This window comes from Apostichopus japonicus, chromosome 16 (assembly GCF_037975245.1).
Source record: "Apostichopus japonicus isolate 1M-3 chromosome 16, ASM3797524v1, whole genome shotgun sequence".
Classification (NCBI taxonomy): domain Eukaryota; kingdom Metazoa; phylum Echinodermata; class Holothuroidea; order Aspidochirotida; family Stichopodidae; genus Apostichopus; species Apostichopus japonicus.
Window position 1 is genome coordinate 29,052,424 of NC_092576.1, and position 25,600 is coordinate 29,078,023.

Sequence of the window (25,600 nt, forward strand, 5' to 3'; positions counted from 1 at the left end):
TTCCATGCAATGGATGTAAATTGTGCAGGAAAGCTCGATAACTACAATGATTATTGCTTTCTGGAAACAACATAGTCTTAAATATTTGCAAAAACTTGTGAACTCAGTTAACAGTTAATAAAGAAGATAAAAATTACATTCGTTTTAGGCTTTCTATTATTTTTTGGGTAATTCTCGTAATTTCTATTCTATAATATGACAAACACTAGTCCACGAATTGATTTAGCTACACCATGGATTGTAATCTACATTACATCCAATGACGTGTTATGACGTAATAGGTCAACCCTTATTCATGTTTCATATTCTGCAACGTTTTATGAACCATAAGAACCGCATCTTAACAATGATTCGAAAATATCAAAAGGCAGCTGTTTTATGACTTCTAAGGATTACCTATTCAGATCTGTACATATTCATGATATTATATTGAGGTTTATTAATTGTATTTAGTCATAAAGCTAAGCAGAAAATTATATGTAAGGTATCCGAGATGTACATTATTGTACCATAGTTTGCTGGTATAGCCTTTACGTTAATCCAACTACCTTGGTCGGTAGTTTCGTGCAAACAATTTGGAGAATATAAGTTTTTAACCAATTGTATTAAATTACTTTAAGTTCTTGGTTACTATTCGTAAATTGACGCCATCTGCTGATATAGACAATTGATATATTGAATAACTTACTTGTTTTATTTTGTATATCTAGTTGTCTATACTGCAGGGTGTCATCGATTGTCTTTGTCGTTCCATGAACATAGTGCAACAACAATAAAAGGAGCCAGAACCACATGTTGCCGTATGCTATCACACAGGAAAAAAGAAGAATCTTAGAAGTATGTTACTTTGCCATTGGACTCATTACAGTAGATGAAACACTCTTCTGTAAAAAAAGGTCATTTAATAAGACTCTTAATAACTTAATGAGTCGTAAGATTAAACAATGACAAGGATTTGTCTCTCTCTCACTTTCGAAAATTGTTTGTTCCGTAATTTTTTTCATTTTTGCTGGGAAATTTCATCACCAAATGAAGTTTTGGTTTCATATGATTCCGCTTAGATGAATATTATCAAGAAAGTAAAAGAAAGTTCAATGATATTGGGTACTGTCAATAATCATATGTGTGAAATATTAAACAAGAGAGTAATCCATGCAATTACATATCCCATATCCACCGTGACGGTAGTGAGTGTCTCTATATATCGTGTGGTTTAATATTTTTTCCTACATGACGACAAGCCAAAAATAGTTAAAAACACATTTTTAGGGTTTTCCAACTTTCACTTCTGACATTAAAATGGCGACATCAATCGCAGTTGACGTCAATCATGCACAAGGTAACATGATCAGGCACATATTCTATTTACTTTCGACCTCAATTATCATTTCACCTCGACCGTAAATACCAAAATATGCACTAGAATAAAATGTCTTTTATTATTTTCTACATATGGTGTGGTTTAATGCCTTGTTCTTAGACGTTGACATGCATTAAATAACTAAAACACAACTTTAAATTTATTTACCTTTTACCTTAAACTTATGACGTCATCAATCACGCAGGCTCATGGTTACATGACCAGGCATCTGCTCACCAAGCAAATGTTATTGTTTACTGAATCGGCATATGAATAAGGTACTAACAGCAAGTCTGTGCGTCGTTAAGATTTCAAAGGAATACAGCATGCAGTTGTTCCTAATTTATAATGTTTTGTACTAAAATTACCAAAAACCAGTATGCAAACAACGAATTCCTCTGTCTTTTAAACTTCGCTTTCACTTATAATTCTTCTTCTTCAATAAGAAACTAAATGGTTGGTTTCTTTAAATAAATTACTGAACTGGCTGATGAATAAGCTCAATTGACAACATACTGCTGACTTATTTTCTTCATCATTGAAAATAGTACGTATCTCTTATATCAGGAGATGCAAAAATATCATAATCATACATAAACCATACATATCTTTCTATTTTATTTATATCGTGGGGTTTGCTCAACAACGGTTGAGAAGGAGTCCGCGACACATTTCAGGTCAATTTGACCTTTGAACTTAATTGACCTTCGACCCAGACTCTAGACACCTACGTTTGTCTTATATTACATTTCATATCATTGTTCTATACATTTCGTATGGTGTAATGCATTTTCCCTACATGTTGATAAGCAGAAAATATGTTGAAAACCTTCGATCTCTGACCACTGATATATGATGTCATCAATCTCACAGGCAAAAAGTTGACATGATCGGCCACCTACCCACTAACTTTGAACTTGATCGAACTAACGGTCTAGAAGGCGTTCGCGACACACTTTCTTTTGCTCACCTACTCGCGTACCGACGCACCCACCCTCACGCGCATATGCACACATCCTAACATTACTGATGTGGGTGAAGTACAATATTTCATCTCCCTGTATATTGCATGTAGGAAATAAATGATTTCACTTTCCAGTTTTCCATTCTTTTTTTATCATGCACAATACTATAATTGTGGGTGTATCAAGCTTTATACTAGTAAATATTAGAAATATTAGTAAATGATAATTGACTTTTTTAACTTACCTAAGGAACAGTTAAAGTTGGATCGTCATCAATATGAATCAAACGTTGTTAAGGCAATGCTATCAAACAGTACATTTAAGTATCACCCACAGCAACGAACGAAGTCAACTTCTAACATTAAGTGAGTGCGTCTTTATCGTGAAGATTTTCAAAGTAAGGATAACAGCATGCAGTTGTTCGCAATATACAATGTGTATAACTGCAATGACCAAAAACGTTTGATTACGCAAACACCAATTTCCTCTTTCTTTTAAAATTTGCTCTCAGTTGTTATTATTATTATTCAATAAGAAACCATATGGTTGGTTTCTATGAGCAAATGTTTTTACTGAACTGGCATATGAATAGAATCAATTGACAACTTACTGCTGACTTATTTTCTGCACCATTGCAAGTAGTACGTATCTCTCAAATCAGTAGATGCAGAAAGCTTTATTATCATACATAAACTAGAAATTTATGAAAACACCGAGTTCCGCTTTCTTTTAAAATTCGCTTTCAGTTCTTCTTCTCCTTCATCTTCTTCAATACGAAACCAAATGGTTAGTTTCGATAAGTAAATGTTTGTACTGAACAGGCTGATGAATAAGGTCAATTGACAACTAACTGCTGACGTATCTTCTGCACCATTGCAAAAAGTACGTGTCTCTCATATCAGGAGATGAAAAAAAATATATATATATAATCATACATTCACCATAAACTTATGCAAATATTGAATTCCCCTTCTTTTAAAATTCGCTTTTAGATTTTCTTCTTCTGCAACACGAGACCAAATGGTTGGTTTCTTTCAATAAATATTTTACTGAACTGGCATATGAATAAGGTCAATTGACAAATTACTGCCGACTTATTTTCTGGATCATTTACTACATTGGTTAAACTGACGTTAAATTCGTAGAAGTTCGCTTTTATAAATGCGTTGAAGTTATTACAGCCACGCATCGATGACCACGTTTATATTATGCTTATCATGTTCAGAAATTCACTTTCAATATAACGTAGCAGATATGAATTGTCTCGTGATGTGGACTATTTATTTGTCTCACATCACAAGTTATTTCAGTTTCGCTTTGATGTAGTGCAAATACGTTATAGAACCTCTGTTGCGTCTAAGGTGCAAGGTCCAAGAATAATACATTGCTGGGCATCAGGGTGTATGCTGAAGTATTGTTATACAGCGTAACGTGATCCCTTTGGATTTCTATATTCGAAACACAATTTGTGTGTCATTTTCCATTGTGAGTAATTGTAAAAAGCTAGATGATAACTGCATAACGCCAATGCAGTATTTTTAGCGTCCAAAGGAGTAGGCTGCCGTGGGCAATTGGGTTCCAGTGCCACAGAAAAGAAGATAAATTTGAACCTTCCCTATGCAACTGGCCACCCGTATCATCCAAAAATAACTATTCATTTAATTTTGTTTTTATTACTTTTGGAGAGCTGTACATAACACTCCCTGACTGGTACCTGGCGGACTGCCCGCCGCCGCTTAGTACGCCACTTTCTCGCTTCTCTTCTCTTTTTATTCTCTCTTCCCTTTTTAACTTCCTTCTTCCTCTACTTTTCCTTTCTCCTTTCCTGTTTTTTCTCTTTCCTGTTTTTTTTTCATATTGCCTACTGATGCAGTCTTTCACCGACTGTACAGGTGAAAGGGTCTCCCCCCCCCCTCCTCCCACACACACATATACCCATCTCGATCTACGGCACTGCTCATACCATAGACACGAGTATGTAATAATTATACTGCATGTTGCAGTTCTGAATCTCCCGCTGTTTCCTCTTTTGTCGAAAGTGATACTACTATTAGTGATAATTTAATACAAGGATCTCTTGCTTAAAGGCTAATATATAGTATATGTTACTTTACATGTTGGTTACAATATTCCTGCATTTTTGGAAGACCTACCGAAAACCCGACCCTTTATTTTGGGGAAGCAGGATGACCCAGAACAGGTGTTTGTCATAATTGAACTACAAACATTTAAAGGGTTGCATTTCTGTTTTACACTATTTTACATATTAGAAACAAATTACGTTTGGGAATGTCAAAATTTGTGGTTTTCATCCCCAAAGCTCATTTATGGTCTCGACAAAGGTAAAGTAATTCAGACATCTCTTCCCAGTGTGTCTCTTCGTAAGAATTTCCTAACTCCTACTGAAGCTCCCTTAGTAGCAAACACATAGACCTATATTGTTTTCATTTAACAGCACTTTGTTAACCTTTTTGTAATAAAATGTTAACATTTCTAGTACTTACTTATTGTGGTTGAAACAGAAACTAATTGAGACTAATGTGTAAGCAAGTAGGGGTGTAGGGTACAACGTTATATTCAAACAGGCAACACGACTTATAAATCGAACAGACTATATGTATGTAAGAATTTCCGTTTCTGTTAAAGGCGACCGAATGTTTCCTGAAGTGATGAAAGTAGAACTTAGCAAACGATAGTAGAGGGCGCTGTAGTAAGAAACTAGCAATGAGAAGGAAGAGAATAACAGCTATCAGACAGAAGTAACAAAAAAAAAACGTTACGAACGAGAGACACTGAGGTGAAACGTCTATCAAACAGATGTAACAGAACGAATTAGAAAGAGTAGGATATTATTTTTTTCTGATGTCAAACCATGATTGTGTACCTTGGTGAGCGATCGTATATAAGTCCTCTGTTCTGTATTCATATTTCGTGTTATGAGAAAGGGAATGTCTACCGTAGAATTAAAGCCGTTACCGTTCAGTCATTCTCATTTGTCTATAAAGCAGTCGTTGAGATTAAACAGTACGGTGTATTACATTAGTAACAACGTCTTTTGCAATCACGTGCCCCCATTAGCCGTTCGATTTCAGGCTGGTATATACTTAAACGCTAGTCGTTCTGCGTCATTACTGAATTGTAACCCGCTCATCATTGATGTTTTAAATTATATAAAACCAATCCACCGTGATGGCACCAAACAGCAGCAACATACAAGCAGACTGCACGTAGAAAATTTGCATAAGTCTCAATAAGAGTTAGAGTTTTTCGAGTAAACTTATTGTTTATATGTATGAAAAGACAAAACAGATCATAGAAAACTGAGTGTAGTGGTGATAAATTTAATAGTTTATCATTACAAAGGATAACTCCAGGAGAATCAATTATTTACAACGAGGAAATAACGATATAGGATTACAGGTTAAACATGATGAAAGTAATAATTGTCATGTGGTTAATGGATGTTATACTTTATTGAAAGTTAGAGCATGCCTTTATTTATTTATTTGTACTTCTCCATTCTTTTGGTTAAGCCTTCAGCTAAGAACAGTAAGTAATAACACACTATAATGTTAAATATTTAGAATTATACAATTGAACTGTTTCTTAAGTTTGTATTTCTATGTGCTTTATTATACAGCGTGTCACGCAAATATGTAATTACAACAGAAACGTTAAAGACATGATAGCTTGGTCTATCGTCATTACCATAAGAAGTGATTTTGAGGCCTAATTTACTGAATACTTAATTTTTACAATATAAACAATATAATGACTGACAATCATATGACGTATTAGCGATCGTTGTTAATTAACAATTCTTAAAAGAGTAACTCCTACATTAGTTGTTCATTAAACATTCAGCTATTCAGATGATCGACCGACAGGATACGTTGATTTTTTGGAGAGCAAACAATCCTGAGACCATTTTCCTTCATATTAATTTATCGAGATGAAGCGTTCATATTAAGATAATAGCTATAAAAGTACAATAACTTAAAAAACAGATAAAAACAACTGCCGACAATGTAACCCCAGTGTTACTATTAACAAGTAGTACCCACTGTTAAAAATGTATCTGCCCAATGTAATTGAGTTCAACAACCATGTTAGAAACAAGAAAAGTTGATCAACACTCTCCACTATTTTAGTAGGCTGCCGCTGGTTTATTCCTGAAAAAGTGAAATGTGTTGTTAGTTAGGTTGCGAGTTAATGCAGCGGAAATTTCCGACTTCTGGGAGCTAAACGTCCGCTCGAGTAACGCAAGCGATTTATATTAGTTACAATATTTAGATTACTTAGTCATCTAAATCACGTATCTCGGATTTCTGTGCCTACAAGGACACTTTTGACTTATTTCAATGTTAAGCTGGTAAGATATGTCTTTACAATGTTCGTATAGCTGATAGTCAACCCCTCTGTCAGGTCAATATTTCCAATAAAATTCATATCGCTTTTAGAGCCGACGTTATAGATGTGAAATCAATTCATAATCACATGGAAATGTGGTCGATGTATTTTGTTTTACAGCTTCTTTTGATGTAACGGTACACAGGAAGTATTGCCTCACCTGTAATTCGAATTAGAGAGTTAACGTTATTCGCTTCCTAGAGAATATACAAATCAATTTCGATCAACTTATCAACATACATAACTGCAAGGTTTATTCAACATGATTTGTTTAACGGAAATGGATTGACGACAAGCAAAATTAATCACTTTACGATCACTAAGAAATTGTCATCGAAGACGATAATACAACGTTTGCTCGTCTGGTAATTTTTCAATTCAAAACATTGAAACTGCGGTCAGTTTTTTATGAAAACTAATTTCAGTGACACCTATTTGAGTACGGTACTTAAGAACACTCATTATTTACCCGTCTTCAAGTTGAGCAGATTTCCCGCAGTGTTGATCAAGTAACATGCAGAAACAACATATGATATTAAAAAGATTTCCTCAAAAGAAGCACTTGATATAAACAAAATGAAGAATTATTAATGTTAGTTTGTCTAACTTTATTAGTACTTTTTTCCATCTGGCATTGTTTAGGGGATGCAAGTATAATGTTGTCTAGAAGTCGTTAAAGTTCGCTGTGTGATTCCCTGTTACACTACGATCAACATTCTCACCGTTAACATAATATCGGCTCCATAAAGTTCACTGTTTTAACCTAAATAGAACACTAATTAAGGTTAGTTAATAATATCTAGGTCATTCATTGAGAGCTATTAAACTAGTTACATCGTTAAGTAACAGTGATATAAAAAATATGAATTTGCGTTTTTATTCTTTAACTTCTACACAACTTGAATTACTGTTTATGATAATTTGCTTTGAATTACCGAAGAAACATACGATACCAAGAATAAGTTTTCTAAACAAATATCTAGAATTCTATTTTCCACTTTGTACTGAGAACAGCCTTACCTGAAGCAACAATTATAATGGCCGCGTCTAACGTTTGAAATACCAATTGATATGTAATGTCCGTAGTCACTGGACATTGGACATATGAAGTACAGTTTTTAACATAAGTAGAACACTAATTTACGTACCTTTAAGTTAGTTAATAATAACTAGTTAATTGAGAGCCACTCAACTAGTTATTGGTTTCCACCGTTAAGTAAACAGTGATATACAAATATGAATTTGCGTTTCTATAATTTAACTTGTACACAAAGCTAAAAATGACTGTTAATGATAATGTGCTTTGAATTACTTTTAAAAAATATACAATGCCAAGAATGTTGATAACGTAAGTTTTCTTAACAAAGATCTAGAAAATTATTTCCCAATTTGTATTGAGAACAGCCTTACCTGAAACAATAACTATAATGGCCGCGTCTAACGTTATAATACCAATTGATATGCCATACCCGTATTCACTGGACAGAGGAACAGCAGCGAAAAGAGCGTTCACAAAAATCAAAGCGAGGGAAATGAGCTGAAAGGAGGAAATATGTGGAAATATAAAATAATCAGTGACTTTATATGTGCGCACTTGCTACCGTTTGTGTTCTATGTATTTCCTTTCATAAGCAAGAGTTCTTTACGAGATCTTTAGACTTTGTAGTCTCATGCGATACCTGACAATCCGAAACAGTTGAACTCGTTACAGCAGAAGCGGTCACGTGATCACTCGAAAGTGGTCATGGCAGGTCAACTGAGGGTAGTTCTAAATTTGAATTGACAATTACTACTAACTATATCACTAACATAAATGATTCATCCTACGTTGCGATACTAAACACTGATACGAGAGTTCCCGGGGCAATGCTAAATTTCAAAATGAATCACAAGCATTTATAGTTAGTTGCAACTGCTGTTTTATCAAGTGTACACTAACAGGCCAACAGTACAAGCCCAATGTATTAACGAGCCACGATTTTAATCCATACGTAAACACCTTAAACGGTCTGGAAATAAAATCGTTCAATCTGTCAACATCCATTCAACGAGGAAATTTTTTAACACGTTCAATGAATTACTGGCTTAAATAGCTAAAATGGCCGTTACAACATGTACATCGCTTTCAATTCTGGACAAACTCACCTGTAATCGTTGTTCAAAAGGGCTCTTCATTGGTGAAAACTTCACGTGGAGTGTGAGAAACAACACAGATACACCGATGGTAATTAACTTGGTCAGTGGATCATCCCATCCTAGTAATGTAATCAACATTGTCTGCGTGACCTTCCTGGAAAGTTCCAGAATTTCCCAAAACCAAAATCCGGGCTTAAAATTCTCACAGAGAAAGTTCAGCCAGACGGGAATGGCATGAGTTTCGATATGATCTTTACTGTTCAATGCGACAGCTTTGCTCATGAAGTGATCTTCACTTTTGAGTTGGTGGTTGGTGTCTGGTTCTGAAAGGTGTTTGTTATCACGCTGTCTCTTGATATATGTACTCAAACAAAGTAAGAGCAATACAGGAAAAGATATAACATACAAAACAGTGGCAATAAAAGCAAATATCTGGTAATAGAAGAGATCACTACATAAAATGTCATAATCAGCTCGAAGCAAAGTAATTGTAATATCATTTCCTTTGTAAACCGCAAATGTATCACAGGCACCAGGGTACAAACTGAATATGATGTCACAAGTTGCTGGATATGTCACAAATATAATTAACAGGACACACGTTGATAGTGCAGATCTCGTTTCGGCAAGCCTAAATGTGAGATTATGCCCATCGTAGCGTTTTTTGTACTTGAAATATACTCTAACACTTTGTTCAAAAGCAAACGCAATCAAAATAACGACAAGGGGAAACAAGACAGCGATTTTAAATTGGAGCTTAGGATTCAATGAAAGCTTCTCGTGTAAGCAATCAGGTTTCACAATCAACTTCAAAATGTTAAATTCAAGTACCGATATCCATTTTCCAACATAATGTAACACTCCAGCCCAACTGACACTGTGAAATGCCTCGAATAGCTCACCAACAACCTGGTAAAAACCTAGAACAATTTTGACCCTAGACAATACAATGTCTGCGATGGTTCTTCCTTCTTCTGAACATTTCTGCTTCTTGTTTTTCACGATCACAAACCCCAGGAAGAGGATGAAAATACAAACAGTCATACTGATTTCAAAACAGACCCACACAATATGTGGACACGGAAGGCAAAATCCTAAGACAGAATAATATCCCCTCACACACTTACTACAGAGCCATCCTCTGTAACCCACCGCACATGAACCAGCTATTCCATCAACTTCATAACTGTTATTATTCATACAATTTTCAGGTCTTGAACAAGCAAATACTCTGGGAATCAATTGCTTATATTCAACGGTGGATTGTTCATAATTCACATTTTCAGTTTGTAGATTCAGTACATAATTAGAATATTCCATTAAACTTGCATTGGGAAAAGTCCAATTCCAGTAATAGCCAGGTAAAAGAGCCTTGTAATCTTGAGAACAATCCAATCCTTCTTCTAGACATACTGAGCATCTCTTGAATCGATGTAAGCGAGTGAAGTTCTCTTTACAGGGACAGGCTCGGTATCCAGCGAAAGTACTTTGTTTAGTTCCTTCGGGACACAATATGCACTGCGTTGCTGACGAGCCATTTCCATTTTTAACGAAGCTACCGATATGACAGTGAAGACACGAATTGGTTCCGATATCATCTTGATAAAAACCACCTACATGAGCAGAAGGAAGCCACCGATAAATATAACTGATCTACTTAATTCCAATGGATGTTTAAGCTATAACATAATATAGTGCAATATTTTCATATGCTCAGAAACTCGTCACCATTTAGGTTTCTTTACGTGGAAGTTGTTGACCTAAATAGTTCTAGACCTCATTTGAAGATTAAATAAGACTTAGTTTGACCTTTAAACTTCGATTTTGGTCTGGCGGAGGATCAAAATAACACCCACTTGCGAATTTGTTTCAGCTGCCCCAGGTTACACCTCTCCTTTATTAAATCCGTAATTTGCCTGTGCTGATTCCCATAGGTCCATGGCCCATTGCTTAATCAGTCGGAGAGTTTACCCCCCCCCCCCCTCCCTTCCACCAATCCCATATTTGAAAGCCTGTATACGCTACTGCTATACGTTAACAGTTCTTTCAGATTTCATTTACCTGCAGGGCAAGGAGTACATTGACCACTTTCGTTGCCATAGCTACCAGGGGGACATGGTTTACATATAAGTGTCCGAGATTTCCATGTACAGTTAAAGCCTTGGTGCCGTAGGACCTCATAGAAGACAAACTTAAGTCTATATGTCTTATACATGAGTGTTGGAACAAATCTGCTGGTAACGCATTCACTTTGAAAAGAAAAAAAACAATTTCAAATTATGATGTGAACGCGTTAACAGGACGGTTGTTTCTTGGCTCTTTTTAGGAGGTTGGATGTATGAATAGTTGATAAAATTTCTGCTTAAATGTAAGTAAAACCTTTCTTAACTGCTTTGTTTATTTTAGCTGATATCTTTGGTCTGATATACACGAACAAACACATTAAGCATTCACAAAGATATAGCATTTTCAGATATATCTTGCTCTCGCGCAGCGACTTTCATGAAACAAATATATACGGAAAGAGGAGTTGCAGTTAATGCATCTCAGATTCTTGATTTCACGTTTGTCTCACTCCCCTTATCATGTGGTGATGAGCAGAAAACACAATTTATAGTTTAAACGTCATGAAGAATTTACTTGTTTTTATGTGTTTTTGTTTTACAATACCTGGTGATATTTCTGTTTGACATCGGCAGAGATGTTAGGTAGCCACAGTTAAGCAGTCTGTTAGGAATCATAATGATGCAAAGATATTTTCTGTAAGTTATTAACTGTTCGTGTTGAATCTTGAAGTGACCAATTGATGTATGGACAATGTTGATGTCATATATTGTCATAGGTATTTCCGTGAGATTCTATTCTGTTGCAGTAAGAAACACTATATTTTTATGTTTTATTGATTTATGTTTGATCGGTACTAGAAAATGCAGCCATCCTTTAAATAAACGACGACATTAGACATACAAAAGAGTAAGAAAGCAACATTGGATCTACCAAACATACATTCCTATTTACATGCAAAGGTACAAGGGAGGTCAAATATTTAAATACATGACATGTTTTGGACAATATGAAGTGTCTTGTGTAAATAAACCATGACTTTGACAAGAGAAATTCAAGTTGAAATGTTTTAATGGATGCCAAAAAAAGTTCTTAACTTACAGTTTCATGTGACCGGGCATATCTTCGAGAGCATTCTCTGAGATGTATTCTAGACGGTTTTTGTAAAGATGTCTTTTGATGGTCAAACACAGAAATAGAAAGGACGGAGATTTTAACAAAATTAAACACCGAAATAGAAAGGACGGAGATTTTAACAAAATTTAACAAATTTTCATAGTTAATGACTATTCGGATGAAAAAGAGAAAAAACAATGAAACATCAATCTACAAAATGTCCATTCTATTCATTTGCAAAATTTACTGTTGTAATCATTATCAGCAGAAGGGTAGACAGATGAGTGGATGTTACCATGGTAAATGCCTCAATTGGCGTTTTATGTTTTCAGAATAAAACAGTTGATATGGCTGTACGCTCCCCTCCTTTTTCAGCCTTACACAAAATACGGTACTTATTTAACACAGCCTGGCATTCAGAGATAATCATATATGCTTATTTCTAACCCTTACATGAAAGTCGGTTACAACCGGTGCCGTTCCATGTCTTCCTATAAAGGCACTTTCCCTCCTTAACTATGTCGCGGAATGTTTAATTTCCTTCCCTCCCCCCCCCCCACCACCACCACCCTTCCCACTCCTTTACCACCGTATTTGAATTTCTCCGCACGTCAATGATGCAATCGACGACAATGATAACTAGATAAACAACGATTAACATTCTGCTGGTACTCACAGAGCTGTTTTAACTATTTTTCTCTTCGATCTTCTCGTGAATAAACTGTTGTTGAGTATAGTGATTTTGTTGTTAAAGAGGTAGCTTTGAAATAGAATGAAAGTTTGTTTTAATGTCGTTCATCCATGTTCTCGGGAAGGGAAAAAAGGAACTAAAAATATATTTTTCTATTATATTTATTTATTAAAACGACCAAGTTTGACTTACATGTTTTTAATGGGCATGTCTGCAAAAGCATTTTTCTCCACTTCACTGATTTCGTTGTTATTGAGAAATCTTAAACCGAAAATAGGATACAAGTGTTCAACGGATTGATAGGAGACAACATGTGATGTCGTTATGGTTAATATAAGGCTAAAGGGCCAAACATATACCTGGTCAGTCTATAAATAAGAAGGTATGTTACTCACATATGTCGTAGTCGACTAAATCCATCGAATAATCCATTTCGTACGCGAGTGAGGTTGTTTCTTTGCAATAGCAGGATCAGTGCGCCGTGCTTCGTATGGCTAGAATTAAACAGCCCGAACGGTATTTCCGTTAAACTGTTGTTTGAAAGGTCTCTGCAGCGCATGTTAAATAACAAGTAAAGAGGCCAATAACTTTAACGTGTGTAGCAGGAAAATAACGACTGATAAATTCATGAGAATATGATTTGACTTGTATGATCTCATTTGGCTTTAATTGAAAACTATCATTCGACTATGAGAATCTTTGACAATCACGATAAATGTGTATAAAAGTACTTCAATTCATTTTATTTGCATTTATATGTCTTGATATTCATTATTTAAATTGGCACACCAATATCGGTGGTAAAACATTGCACTACATAAAAGGTGGGTAGGATGTTCGTTGGTTAAGAGGAAAGGTAATACATGTTAATTCTACTATACAGCTGATAAGCAGGACTTTGTCATTTTAAACTCTCTGAAAGTAGAACATATATCTGCATGGGTTGTTCATGATTTGACTACTTGGTGCTTTTCGTCATAAAAATAAGTTGAAATAGTACTTTATAGAATTTTTGAAATTATTTACATGCCAAAATTGATTGTGATTTTACTAAAGAGATTCGCCGGTAGTTGTCCAATGTTGTTTCCTGAAAGTGACCTGCAAGAAATGTTTTGGACACAGTTTCTTATTCTTTGCTTTTAGAAAAACATTCTCTACGATTACTATTAATTGTTGACAATATTTTTTGTGACCGGCTTACCAGGATATGACCCGGATTTCAATACCATACGTTACATGGCAGTTGACAATCTTCGTATAAAAGTTCATTGAAATGACAATACTTTAAAAATTATATCAATGATTTGACAGAAATAAAGCCCTTTCTGATTGAATATCACCACACTTAGCGGGTAGTACAACATTGTATTTGTCACTAAGAAACCAAATGTCATATAAATGATAAGATGTATATATGTATACCACGTCAAAACAACGTACTCATATTAAATCACTTCTGTTAAATACAATATAAGCTAGCTAGTCCAGCTACACTTCACGTGGACAAGATTAATAGAGCTATAGCTAAAAATACTTATACTCACAAGTAAGAAAGGTTTCCTAGTCCGTTAAAGAAGCGTTGATGAACGTGATGTAATTTATTGTTTGCAAGATAGCTATAGAGAACGAAATTTCTGTTATTGTTATTGTTATGTAAAACAGATATTAAAAGAGAGAGTTGCTACTCTTAAACCTGAGGATGGTTCTTCAAAGTGTCACATATCACTGTATCAATGTACATTCATATCCCAACTCATTGGTCAGTCTTCAACTGGGAACATTGTTACATAGCTAGATAGTAGTAAACTCTACCGAAACATTTGGAAATCGGCTTACATTTCCAATCAACATGGCTTGGAATAGTCATTTACGTATCTTTACGTCACCAAACATTATCACTTCAATTCATCGGATAATTAATTTCGATTGATGACTAAGCGGAATCTCTCGGCAGTAACAATGTGTGATTCTTTTTAAACAGAAGTAAAAAATTCAGTTACGTTATGATAGTATATTGCCCTTGAAATATTTCACTACAAAGGGAAACGTCTACGATGGTTCTTCTAGGCCAGGAGCATCATTGTATTCTGTCGCATTTCTAAGTTTGATGCTTTGCTTCAAAAGATCGTATGGCTCGACAAATGAAAAGATCTCGCTCAGCTTAACAAGTGTACGTTATCGCGTAGGATGGGTGTTATTCCATTCGTTTTGTTTTACCTATTGTTAAAATATTAAAGTCGTCCAATTTTGTCGGTTTAGTTATGCTTTAGTGGTATTTTTGTTAAGTATGTTAGCCCTCAATAACTCTTGATATGCATATACTCTGTTCATGAGAACAAAGTTCTGGAAATTTGAAAGAGAAACTCAGTTGACAGAGTCGTCTCTAGCCAGTTAACCGCAAATATCCAACGCCTCGCCAACACGAATCTGTTCAGTCTAACTGAAGTGAATAACTACATCACAACACTTACAGGTGGATCAGGTTCGGCGTCGACTTGAAAAATCCAGGGGGTATGTCAGTTAGTAGGTTATCTGATAAATATCTGTGTTGGAATAGAGAAAAGCAATTTAATGTGATAGCATTGAAAGGGTTTAACACGTACTGATAAATGGAATAGCTCATGTGTCAGTATAGCAAAGGTGAGATGAACGTTTTATGACAGCACATACTATTACCAAGGCCTGACAGGTAAAAATAAAAAGAACAAATACGTTAATACAATATCATATCACAAAAGAAGGTAGTTATACAATCAATCAATCAAAATTGCTAATGCCAGAGATAGTTTATTGTTAAGTAAAACATTGCTTTAACATTATTATATCTGTGTGTTGGCAGATCGAATAAATTTTTGCACGTTTACGAGCATGACCTTTACATTATATATTTATAAGTTGAAAGCATTTTTTTGTACAAAATATCAAACACTAACTTCTATGTGATTATTTACCTAACGATTTCTTACAGTGGCTATATAGTCTAAGTAAAAGAAGAAAACTCTTTTTCAACTTACAGTCGTTTCATTTTGGTCTTATTTGAAAACAAGGCCTTTGGTAAAGCTTCCAGTCGGTTTCCTGACAAGTCTCTGAATGAAACAAAGCAGACTGGTGTGTATAAGCCTTAATAAAGTCCCGATGATCCAGATTTTTAATGTCATTATTATTGATAGATGAACAACAGTTTGTCAAACATACGTCATTAAAGGCAAAGTTTTCTTTCAAAGCTCCTCTTGCTCAATCGAAGTGTTTACCAAGAAAGCTGCATTCCATATACGTAGGTTTCTTTATTTCTCATTACACTATATTTTTCACATTCATGTCTTAATAAACTGGAATAACAGCATTAAATACGAATCTTGTCATCATTTCTGCGTCCATTATTGCTACATTATTCACTCGAGACAACGCACTCGGTTGAATCCTCGCACGTAGACCCGTCTGATGGACTTGTGATTTCGACCGCGCACCGAGGCCAAAGCTATGCACTCGCTATGTATGCTTAATAAACATATATAGATAGAGAGATAAACATACAGATAGATAGACAGCGATATAGATAGATATTAACGAGAAATAGATAGACAGACAAACACATAGATATTAACGAGAAATAGACAGACGTATAGACCGACATATCGATAGACAGACAGGCAGACATATAGACAGACGTATACACAGACAGATTGGTTGATAGAAAGATAGATACATATACAGACAGATAGAAAGGTATACAAATTGATAGACAGATAGATAGACATATAGATAAATAGAGAGAGAGAGATAGACAGACAGATATACAGATGGATAGATACACAGACAGATGGACATATAGACAGACAGATTGACAAACAAACATACAGATAGACAGACAGACATAACTATTTTAACCTAAAGAGTTTTGTAAGAGTAAACTTAACACTTACACATAATGAAGAATTGGGTTATTCGCAAACAAATCCTTTGGTATTTTCTGGATAAAATTTTGGGATAGAATTCTTTCAAAAGAACAGACAGAAGTAAGAGATTTAAGTTTCAGCATTACAATGATTTTAAACATGTTTTAAAGTAAATATCTAGTAGATAAAATCGTTTATTTACCGATGTTCAATGTGTTGAACTTAAAATAACCCTTATGGTATTTCTTTCACAATAAGGGATAATTAAATCAATTGAGTGATTATAAGATACAATGATATAGTATCGCGGCTTGTGATATTGTATTTGATGAAGGTGGGGCAGAGGCAGGGTCGCAATGTTTGTTCTTGTTTTTCGCTTTTTCAAGGCGGTAATAGTTCTGTAGAGTGGCCTTTTTGGTTTTAACTCTTGCAGTGTTGTTTTGCTAAGAGTAAAGATTTCTGAGTATGTTACTTTGTTCTTTTTGACCAAACGATTTAGCTTTTGCTGTAGTGTACAAACAAGAACAAAGAAGACAGTTAAAATCATATAATATCATATTGTTACGTAAAACACTGCCTGGAAAATTATTATATATGTGTATGTTGCGCAGATGGAATCCAGATTTCACGTTTAAGAGCACAAAATTTATATAACATATTACTAACTTGAAAAGTATGTCATTTTTATAAAATATCAAATACTATCTTCTATGTGAGTGTTAATGTGTCCGCTACATCATTTATTGTATGCAATGTGTTTGTATAACTATTGCAATGTAATCTGCATGTGGTGTTTTCGAATAGGATCTAGTAAATGATTTACTTAACGATGTCTTATAATGGCTATATAGTCTAAGTAATATAAAAATATTCTTTTTCAACTTACAATCGTTGCATTTTGGTCTTATTTGACAACAAGGCCTCTGGTAAAGCTTCGAGTCGGTTTCCTGACAAGATTCTGTAATGAAAATCAAATAGGAATATGAATGTTCTACAATTATACATTGTAAAGCAGATTGGTGTATGTAAACCTGAATAAGGTACCAAGTATCCATGTCTTTAATATATTTGTTATATATTTGTTATATAATATATTTAATATATTAATCAAAGATGAATAAAACAATCCGTCGTTTAAGGAAACGAATTAATTAAGATTTTTTTCTCAATCAAAAGGTATATCAGGAAAGTGGTGTTTCCCTCGGTATGTTCATTCTTCAGATCCTTTCTGTGGGGAAGACTGCTTGCTCCTTACAATTTAATTTCCGGAATTTCATAGGAAACTGAACAAACGACTATTTATATAGGAAATACATATACTCACATATTTGAAATAATCCAATTCTTGGTAAATAATCCAGCAGGGATTTCTCTGATCAAGTTGTATGACATATCTCTACGATAATTAATAACAAAACGTAAACATGAATGTTACCACTACTATTAAGCATTAGTATATGAACAGGCACTTTCCATCCACGACAGTGTTTACCATTAAGCTGAAATATTTTCTATTAGCAAACAGATAGCTAGGCAATTTAATGAAACATGTTTTCTTTGATATACCTCGTTAATAGTCTACTCGGTAAAAAGGGAAAGAGTAAAACACATTGAGTATGGAAACGTATCAGTTTGGACATGCACGCCTCGAAACTTTTCAATGTTCCTTTTGGCCATCGCATAATCTACAAATCATTCGTCTGTACAAATCACATATCCCAGCGTTCAATTATTATATTTGAAGGAGGAAATAGACTAGCACATAAATAGCCATTTTGTACATGACGTTTGTCAATATATGCATAAACATTGGGAGGGAAATCGGTGTATAGATATTAGAACATTTCATCAAAAACTTATGTTGGAAATGAACATACACATGCATTTTGGGTTATATTTAGTAGCCAGTGTTTCATTATACTTACATGCTTCTAACTTCATGATTCATGGAAAAAGTGTCTTCGTGCAAGCTCCTCAACTGGTTATGCGATAACTTCCTGGACACAAAATAGTCAACATGACATTTCAAGACTGACACTACAATTTGTTTGCTTTTCAAATCAATTGCCACTTATTCTCCCTCAAACACGACTATCGGTCACACCTTGGACAGCTGATCAATATCTTGTACGAACTGAACTGTGTAACTTCACGTAGCAAGATATGAAGGGCAGGGAGCATACGTAAAATATTTCTGTTAAAACAGTTTGGCGCAAGTCAGGGTTAACATTTCGTAACATATTTGTTTTACTATTTATTGTAGAGCTATTTATGTTAACATTTTTAATTTTTAAACTAGTACATCTACTCTTAAACCTTAGTTATTGAAACCGTAACCGTGAGATCATGATTCGGATATATGCTATCTGTCCATCATACTTTCTTACCCGACTTAACAATGTAGTATTCTGTTGTCAATTACTGTAATGAATCTCTAAAATTTACATCGATTTTCACTTCTGTTGTAAAGATGTTATATCGTAAATTAACATAAAATCTGACCAAACGGAAAGATACTTCGGAATAAATGTAAACGTTTCACAAGTCTTAATTGTATTCTCATATTCTGACATCTTTTTTTATCTCCTTCATATTAAAGATTATTGTAAAGGTAAATATCTAAAATGATACTGAGCGAGGTTCACTTTGTGATTGCGTACATAGATGTCAGGTTGACTGTCCATTGGAACGTTCCAGGTGGTATGTTAGTGAGTCTGTTCCGCGATAACTTTCTGTCAGTAATGAAATATCACAAAACAATTATTAGTCGCCAACGAATGTGAGCAATATCTGGTATTGCCATTGCTTCTTCAAAGCCACAACTGGTTTTATGTGCATGCATTAAATAACCTCTTCAACTTCTACCAGTGAAGTGATAAGTGGGCCAGGTAAAGCACTCCACTCCAATCTTCATTCTAGAAAGAATTACTACGAAGATACACATTTTAGTATTTATTAGCACAACCTTGCTTTGGGAGCTACCTCTTTAGACCTACCTGTATTCTAAATATGCCTCAAAATGCACCACGTATACTTTTATACCTCGGTAAGACCCCCATACCCCCACCACTACTCTCCCAGCAACCTTACATGGGAGTCGGTACCAATGTCCCTGGGTAGAAAACAATACTGTATATACTGTTTATATTCCTTGATTCGCTTCTGCCCCTTCCATAAAGGATCGTATTCCTACATAAATCAGTCAGGAATTTAGAACAATAAAAATAACACTAAAGGGAAAGTACCATTTGACGGGGTACCACATTGTTATTCCTATGCACTGTCACTCCTCATAAACATCACCATAACTAATACAGATGGGTTTAACATTTATGTAGGTAAACGAAATTGACATTGTGATATTTGTTAAATAATATTACTGTAAATATCTATATAATACCTAGTTACCAATTGACCCGTGCATAATCGTTCTTAATCTTACATTTCTGTGGCATTGTGAGGTAACGTTGGTATTACACTCAATGCTCTTAACGAACAATCAACGAGGTAAAATGTCTTCTTCGTTTGATGGCAGTCACACGTATGATTGGCACCGCAAGCTGTTGGTTCTGTTGAACACAAAACATTAAAACAAATATTTCCCTGCAAAGTATGTAGTGGTCCAGGAAAACAATGATGATTCTTGCTTTTAGGAAACATGATAGTCATTTATATTTTCTATAATATAATAAACATTAGTTTTACTTCCTACAATATGGATTGTCAACAACATTACATCCAAGGACTTGTTAAGGCATAATATCCTAACACTAATTCATGTTGCACATTGGTGTTCAAATCATTCGTCTCGGTACAGCTCATACATCCCACTGTTAAGCAGCTTACTATGTGTCTTCTATGGTTACCTATTCAGACCATTCCATATTCAGTACTAAACATGATGAAAATCATACTTTGAGGGTTTTTAATTGCATTTAGTCAAAAAGCAAAGCAGAAAATTATATGTAATTTATGCGAGATGTTCATTATTGTACGATACTTCGCTGGTATTTTTATTTATCCGTGAACCTTGGTCGGTAGTGCCATTGAAACAATTTTGGAGAATATCTGGAAGTTATTTAACAACTAATTTAATTACTGTACGTTCTTGGTTATTCTTCGTAAGTTGACATCATTTGCTGATATTGACAATTGATCATATTGGATTATTGCAACATTAATATCCAGGCACTGGTGTTTAAAAAATATATGTATTAACCTATAAGGCGTAATGGTAAAAGAGCGGATATTGAATAACTTACTCGTTTTATTTGTTATATCTAGTTGATTATACTGCATGGTGTCATCGATTGTCGTTCCATGAATATAGTGTAACGACAATAACAGGGACCAGAACCACATTTTGCAATGTGCTATCACATAGAAAAAAATATATATATTAGAAGAAATATATTACTGTGCCACTGGACTCATTACAGTGGATAATAAACACCCTTAGTATACGAAGGAAACTAAATAATTATTTAATGAGTCGTTAGATTGAATAATATCAAATATTTATTGTCTCACTCACTTTAGCAATTGCTTTCATTTTTGCTAGGAACTTTGATAAAAAAAATTAACTTTTGGTTTCATATGATTCCGCTTAGATGTTCGTTTTCACAAAGTAAACAACTCAAATTATAGGGGGCACTGTCTATAATCATATGTGTAAAATATTAAAGTAGATAGCAATGCATTCAGTAACAGATCCCATCTCTTCCATGACGGAAGTGATTGCCTCCAAAAATCGTGTCAAATTATGGCTTTTTCGTACATGAAGACAAGGAGACAGTAAACACACATTATTTAGTAGGTTTGTAAACGTTGACATCTAGCGTTAAACCTGTGGCGTCATGAATCGCACAGGAACAAGGTTACATGATCAGGCAATTTCATCGGACTTACGGTGAAGAAGGAGTTTGCGACACACGTTTTCGAACAATTTCACCTCGATTGTAAATACCAAAATAGCACTATATAAAATTAATATCGACATATCGTGCTCTTTTAACTCGTTTTTCTCAAATTTTAACAAGCAGAAAATGACTAAACCACAATTTTAAGTTTGTTTAACCTTGACCTTAAACTTATGTCACCCTCAACCACGCAGGCTCTAGGTTACATGATCAGGCATCTATCCACCAAGTCTGAACTTGATCGGACATTTGGTTTATAAGGAGTTCGCAAACACTTTGTCGCACAATTTTAGCCAATATGGCATTGTTGACAAGCCGAAAATGACTGGGTGTTAAAGCTTTTTTTTGGGGGGGGGGGGGCTGAAAAAGTATATTATTTTGTAGTACAAATGTGATGCTTTTTAAAGAAGTGTTGATTTCAGTTTTATCTCTAAAATCGCCTGTGGAATCTTTTATCAAGAATCAATGCATTAACAAATCAAGTTCTTTTGAAGCAGATAACCAGAAAGTTTACATGTGTGTTAAAGTTAAAGAGCCTGGGCGTTTCGATCATAGCAGAACTTTCTAAAGGGTCTGTCTTAAAAGATATCAACGGAATTATATGGAAAGATAGTTAAATTGGACAAATTAGCTGTGAATGGAGCAAAAAAAGACAGTGCAAGGAAGAGGTAAAGATAACGGAAAGATCGTTGAAAAGATGAAGGACTGATGGGAGGGTGTAACAATAGGCCGAAATTAGTAATGGAGGTTAAGAGATTAAACAGGAATATCTTTAAATGTGGATAGAAAAGATGAGAGCGAGTTCCAGATGAAGGAGAGCGGATAATGAAAATGAAGGTTTGAAATACTCATTCCTATCTTAGATGTTGACACCATGTAATTGAATGGCGCGGCGTTTTATCCACACCAGTTCACTCCTGAGGTAACTGTATCGGGCGGTTACCTAGAAATCCAATGCCTTGAAGGTTCGTATCTGATATAGTCTTGCTCGGAATGAAAAATTATTTGCTAACAGTTTTTTTTTCTCAATAATGTATTGTGTTTGTCTTATTTAAACTAGAACAACTATGTAACGGTAATACCTTAGGAGTGTATGTATTATTTATTATCTTTGATCACTTACTAGACAACAATTGCTCCGTCTTTTCATAGCTGTGCAATTCATCATTAGCATAATATGTACAGCAGATCAACAGCAACGGGGGAAATATAAGCTTAAAACCTCTTTAGTATCTTATTCACATTTTTATATGAACATGAGAAGTATTGGTAAATGATTATTGATTTTACAGCTGCTTCGGCTAGAAAAAAAAACGGTTTTTTACTTACCTAACAACAGTTAAAGTTGAATCGTCTTCAATCAAACCTTTTAAAGAAAATGCTATCATTCAGTGCGTCATCCACATGAACGAGCGAAAAGGCATCTGATACGAAGTCAACTACTATCAGCAGTTCAGTGCGTCTTTAAAGTGAAGATTTTCAAAGTAAGGAATACAGCATGCAGTTGTTCATTATATGTATAATGTATAACAGTATTTACCAAAGAACGGTTCATTTGTATTGATTATGCAAACATCGCTTTCTTTTGCTTTTAACATTTTTAACTTTCAGTTATTCTTCTTCTTCAATGAGTAATATAATGGTTGGTTTACTTTAGTAAATGTTTTTACTGCACCAGCATATAAATTAAGTTAATTGAAAACTTACTGCTGACCTATTTTCTGCACCATTGCAAGTAGTACGTATCTCTCACATCAGGAGATGCAAAAACAATGATAACCAAATATAAGCCATAAATTTATGAAAACACTGAGCTTAGCTTTGTTTTAAAATTCGCTTTCAGTTCTTCTTCTTCGATACGAAACCGAATGGTCGCTTTCTTTAAGTAAATGTTTTCACTGAAGTGGCATTTGAATAAGGTTGATTGACATCTTACTGCTGACTTATTTTCTGCACCTTTGCATTAGTACTCTCATATCAGGAGATGCAAAAATAGTATAACCATACATAAACTAGACATATATTTATATTTTAAATATACCTTTCAGGTTTGAAATTATACAATTATGTGCAAATGTGATATTTTTCTTGCCACGATATCCACAGATCTTTCATTGAACGCAAAATGCAAAGTTTTCATGGAGTATGGACATTTTGTTATATTTTACCTTGGTAAAAACCACCCGATACACACAGATAACACAGTAACTACTATAAATCTTTAAGTTTTAGATCGTACTATAAATCGCTAGCATTTCCTATTAGGATTGCAATAAGAACTGAGGATACGTGTAATCCCAACAAATCCAGCTTCGTGCATTTTTCTTTGGAGTACACATATCCTTAGTTATTACTGTAATCCTAATAGTACATGTAACCGATGTATCAGATTTATCAGCACGATCCAGTTTTTACTGTGGTATGAAACTTGAAAATTGACAGTACTTACTGTAATATCTGTGTGAATCAGTTCTAATGGTTGGGGCTGTCACAGCAGGTGAATAAATTCAATAAAAAATTGAATAAACTACACTGGATGTTTGATCACGTTAAGGACAGTCTGATTTTTGATACTTTCATACTACAAGTTTATTACTCTTTCAACTTTCAAGATATTTCTTATACTTTTCAAGTTTACTGTAACAGTCCTAACATATTGATTTCCTTAGGGACCCAAATATAGTTTTTCGTTCTTAAAAAAAAAACCAACACATCATCTCACCGATTACTTTAATTTGAAGAAATAAGCTTCTACAGATTTACACTTTCACGTATATTGTAAATTTAAAAAAAAATATGTTATTAGATCGTGTAATATAAAAGTCAACTTGTTTTTGTTTTTTCAATCACACAATAAGTGACATAAGTACTTCATGTCATAAAGTTTCGTAAAAAGTGAGGCACCAATACATAAGTCACAATTTTTAGTTATTACGTAAGAATACTTTGTATATAAATCTCGTGTTTTTCCCCGGTTCTTTTAAAAGCATCAAAACGGAAACTTAGTCAGCAATAGCAACCAAAATCACCAAGACTTACAATATGATCGTGTTATATTTCTTTCTCCTTTTCTCTTGCTTGTTGTAAATCTCTCTCTCATATGAGTACATTGTCAATATTTCGAGCTGTTAGTTTTTCTTTGATGCCATTAACTTCTATCAATGCTGATTGAAAATGTAATCAAACGAAATGAGAAAGAACGAAAGTAAATGTCGAAAAGCATATGATCTTTCGACTGCGTGAATGAACCTTTGATCTGTGGTCGACGATTTTTTACGACTATGGTATAATCCAAAGATCCTGCATTAATGAGAACCTCGCTCGCAAATATGTATATAAAATATTTGTATTTTTGTTTAAAGTATTGCTAAAATACAGGTATAAAAGCCGTAACTACCCTGTACACCAGGATTGGTCTGAAAGGCTGGACGTTGCAGGACAGTACTGGTTAACGTATAACTCTCATCAACTAACAGATTATTATGATAACATGAAAATGTAGCCTCGATTCTGACTTCACATAATTACAAATTGCACATATAGCAAGTGGTGTGAAAATCAAAGCAAAATAGTTAATAATAACGGATGAACGTATGTCATCAATGTATTTATCAATATGTTTGCACAATCCCGACTGTGAATAGTTTGGTCATAAAAGTACTTAAAGGTCTAAGAGTGACCATTTTTCTGTTAACTCACAGAAACGAAAATATGGGTTAGGTAATGATATACAACGATCATCAATGAATGTGTAAAACTCTTTGGTAGACCTTCATGTATGTTTTGCGTGTTGTCGTAACTGATGGAATTTCGCCTTGATTTAGAGTAACTTATATACAAAACAAGCAACATCTTCCAATCCAAATATCCCATGGGTCTTAATCTCCAAAAGCAGTTCCAGAAATACCAGCGGTAATCTGGTAATATGCCGCTACCTTGGCTCTATCGTTCATGTTCATGGTTAATTCATAGTTGCAAATAAAAAAGGGGAAAACTTCTATAATTTCACAGCTTCGTTATAAAGTGAGTTTCAGTGATGTGAA

At 34.5% G+C, this 25,600-nt stretch overlaps 1 protein-coding gene across 5 annotated transcripts in view; it reads right to left on the reverse strand.

Moving 5' to 3' along the window:
• The window catches only part of LOC139982904 (uncharacterized), a 36,678-nt gene extending 14,158 nt beyond the window's left edge, over positions 1 to 22,520 (reverse strand). The window contains exons 1-22 of one of the 5 annotated variants that reach the window (XM_071996073.1): positions 21,547 to 22,520; positions 20,901 to 21,011; positions 20,081 to 20,207; positions 19,299 to 19,370; positions 18,564 to 18,635; positions 17,963 to 18,034; positions 17,525 to 17,596; positions 16,666 to 16,737; positions 15,757 to 15,828; positions 15,214 to 15,285; positions 14,287 to 14,358; positions 13,769 to 13,840; positions 13,138 to 13,290; positions 12,935 to 13,003; positions 12,728 to 12,811; positions 12,037 to 12,108; positions 11,542 to 11,598; positions 10,933 to 11,120; positions 8,881 to 10,484; positions 8,146 to 8,272; positions 6,823 to 6,895; positions 2,575 to 6,497 (exon numbers count right to left, since the gene is read on the reverse strand). In XM_071996073.1, the coding sequence (XP_071852174.1) occupies positions 6,473 to 6,497; positions 6,823 to 6,895; positions 8,146 to 8,272; positions 8,881 to 10,484; positions 10,933 to 11,120; positions 11,542 to 11,598; positions 12,037 to 12,108; positions 12,728 to 12,811; positions 12,935 to 13,003; positions 13,138 to 13,290; positions 13,769 to 13,840; positions 14,287 to 14,358; positions 15,214 to 15,285; positions 15,757 to 15,828; positions 16,666 to 16,737; positions 17,525 to 17,596; positions 17,963 to 18,034; positions 18,564 to 18,635; positions 19,299 to 19,370; positions 20,081 to 20,207; positions 20,901 to 21,011; positions 21,547 to 21,637 (3,429 nt within the window). In that variant the 5' untranslated portion in view covers positions 21,638 to 22,520 and the 3' untranslated portion in view covers positions 2,575 to 6,472. Of the gene's footprint in view, positions 1 to 688; positions 885 to 2,569; positions 6,498 to 6,822; positions 6,896 to 8,145; positions 8,273 to 8,880; positions 10,485 to 10,932; positions 11,121 to 11,541; positions 11,599 to 12,036; positions 12,109 to 12,727; positions 12,812 to 12,934; positions 13,004 to 13,137; positions 13,291 to 13,768; positions 13,841 to 14,286; positions 14,359 to 15,213; positions 15,286 to 15,756; positions 15,829 to 16,665; positions 16,738 to 17,524; positions 17,597 to 17,962; positions 18,035 to 18,563; positions 18,636 to 19,298; positions 19,371 to 20,080; positions 20,208 to 20,900; positions 21,012 to 21,546 lie in introns of those variants that run through there. The other 4 variants (XM_071996076.1, XM_071996075.1, XM_071996077.1 and 1 more) reach the window with 4 other exon arrangements.
• Between the last annotated feature and the right edge of the window lie 3,080 nt (positions 22,521 to 25,600).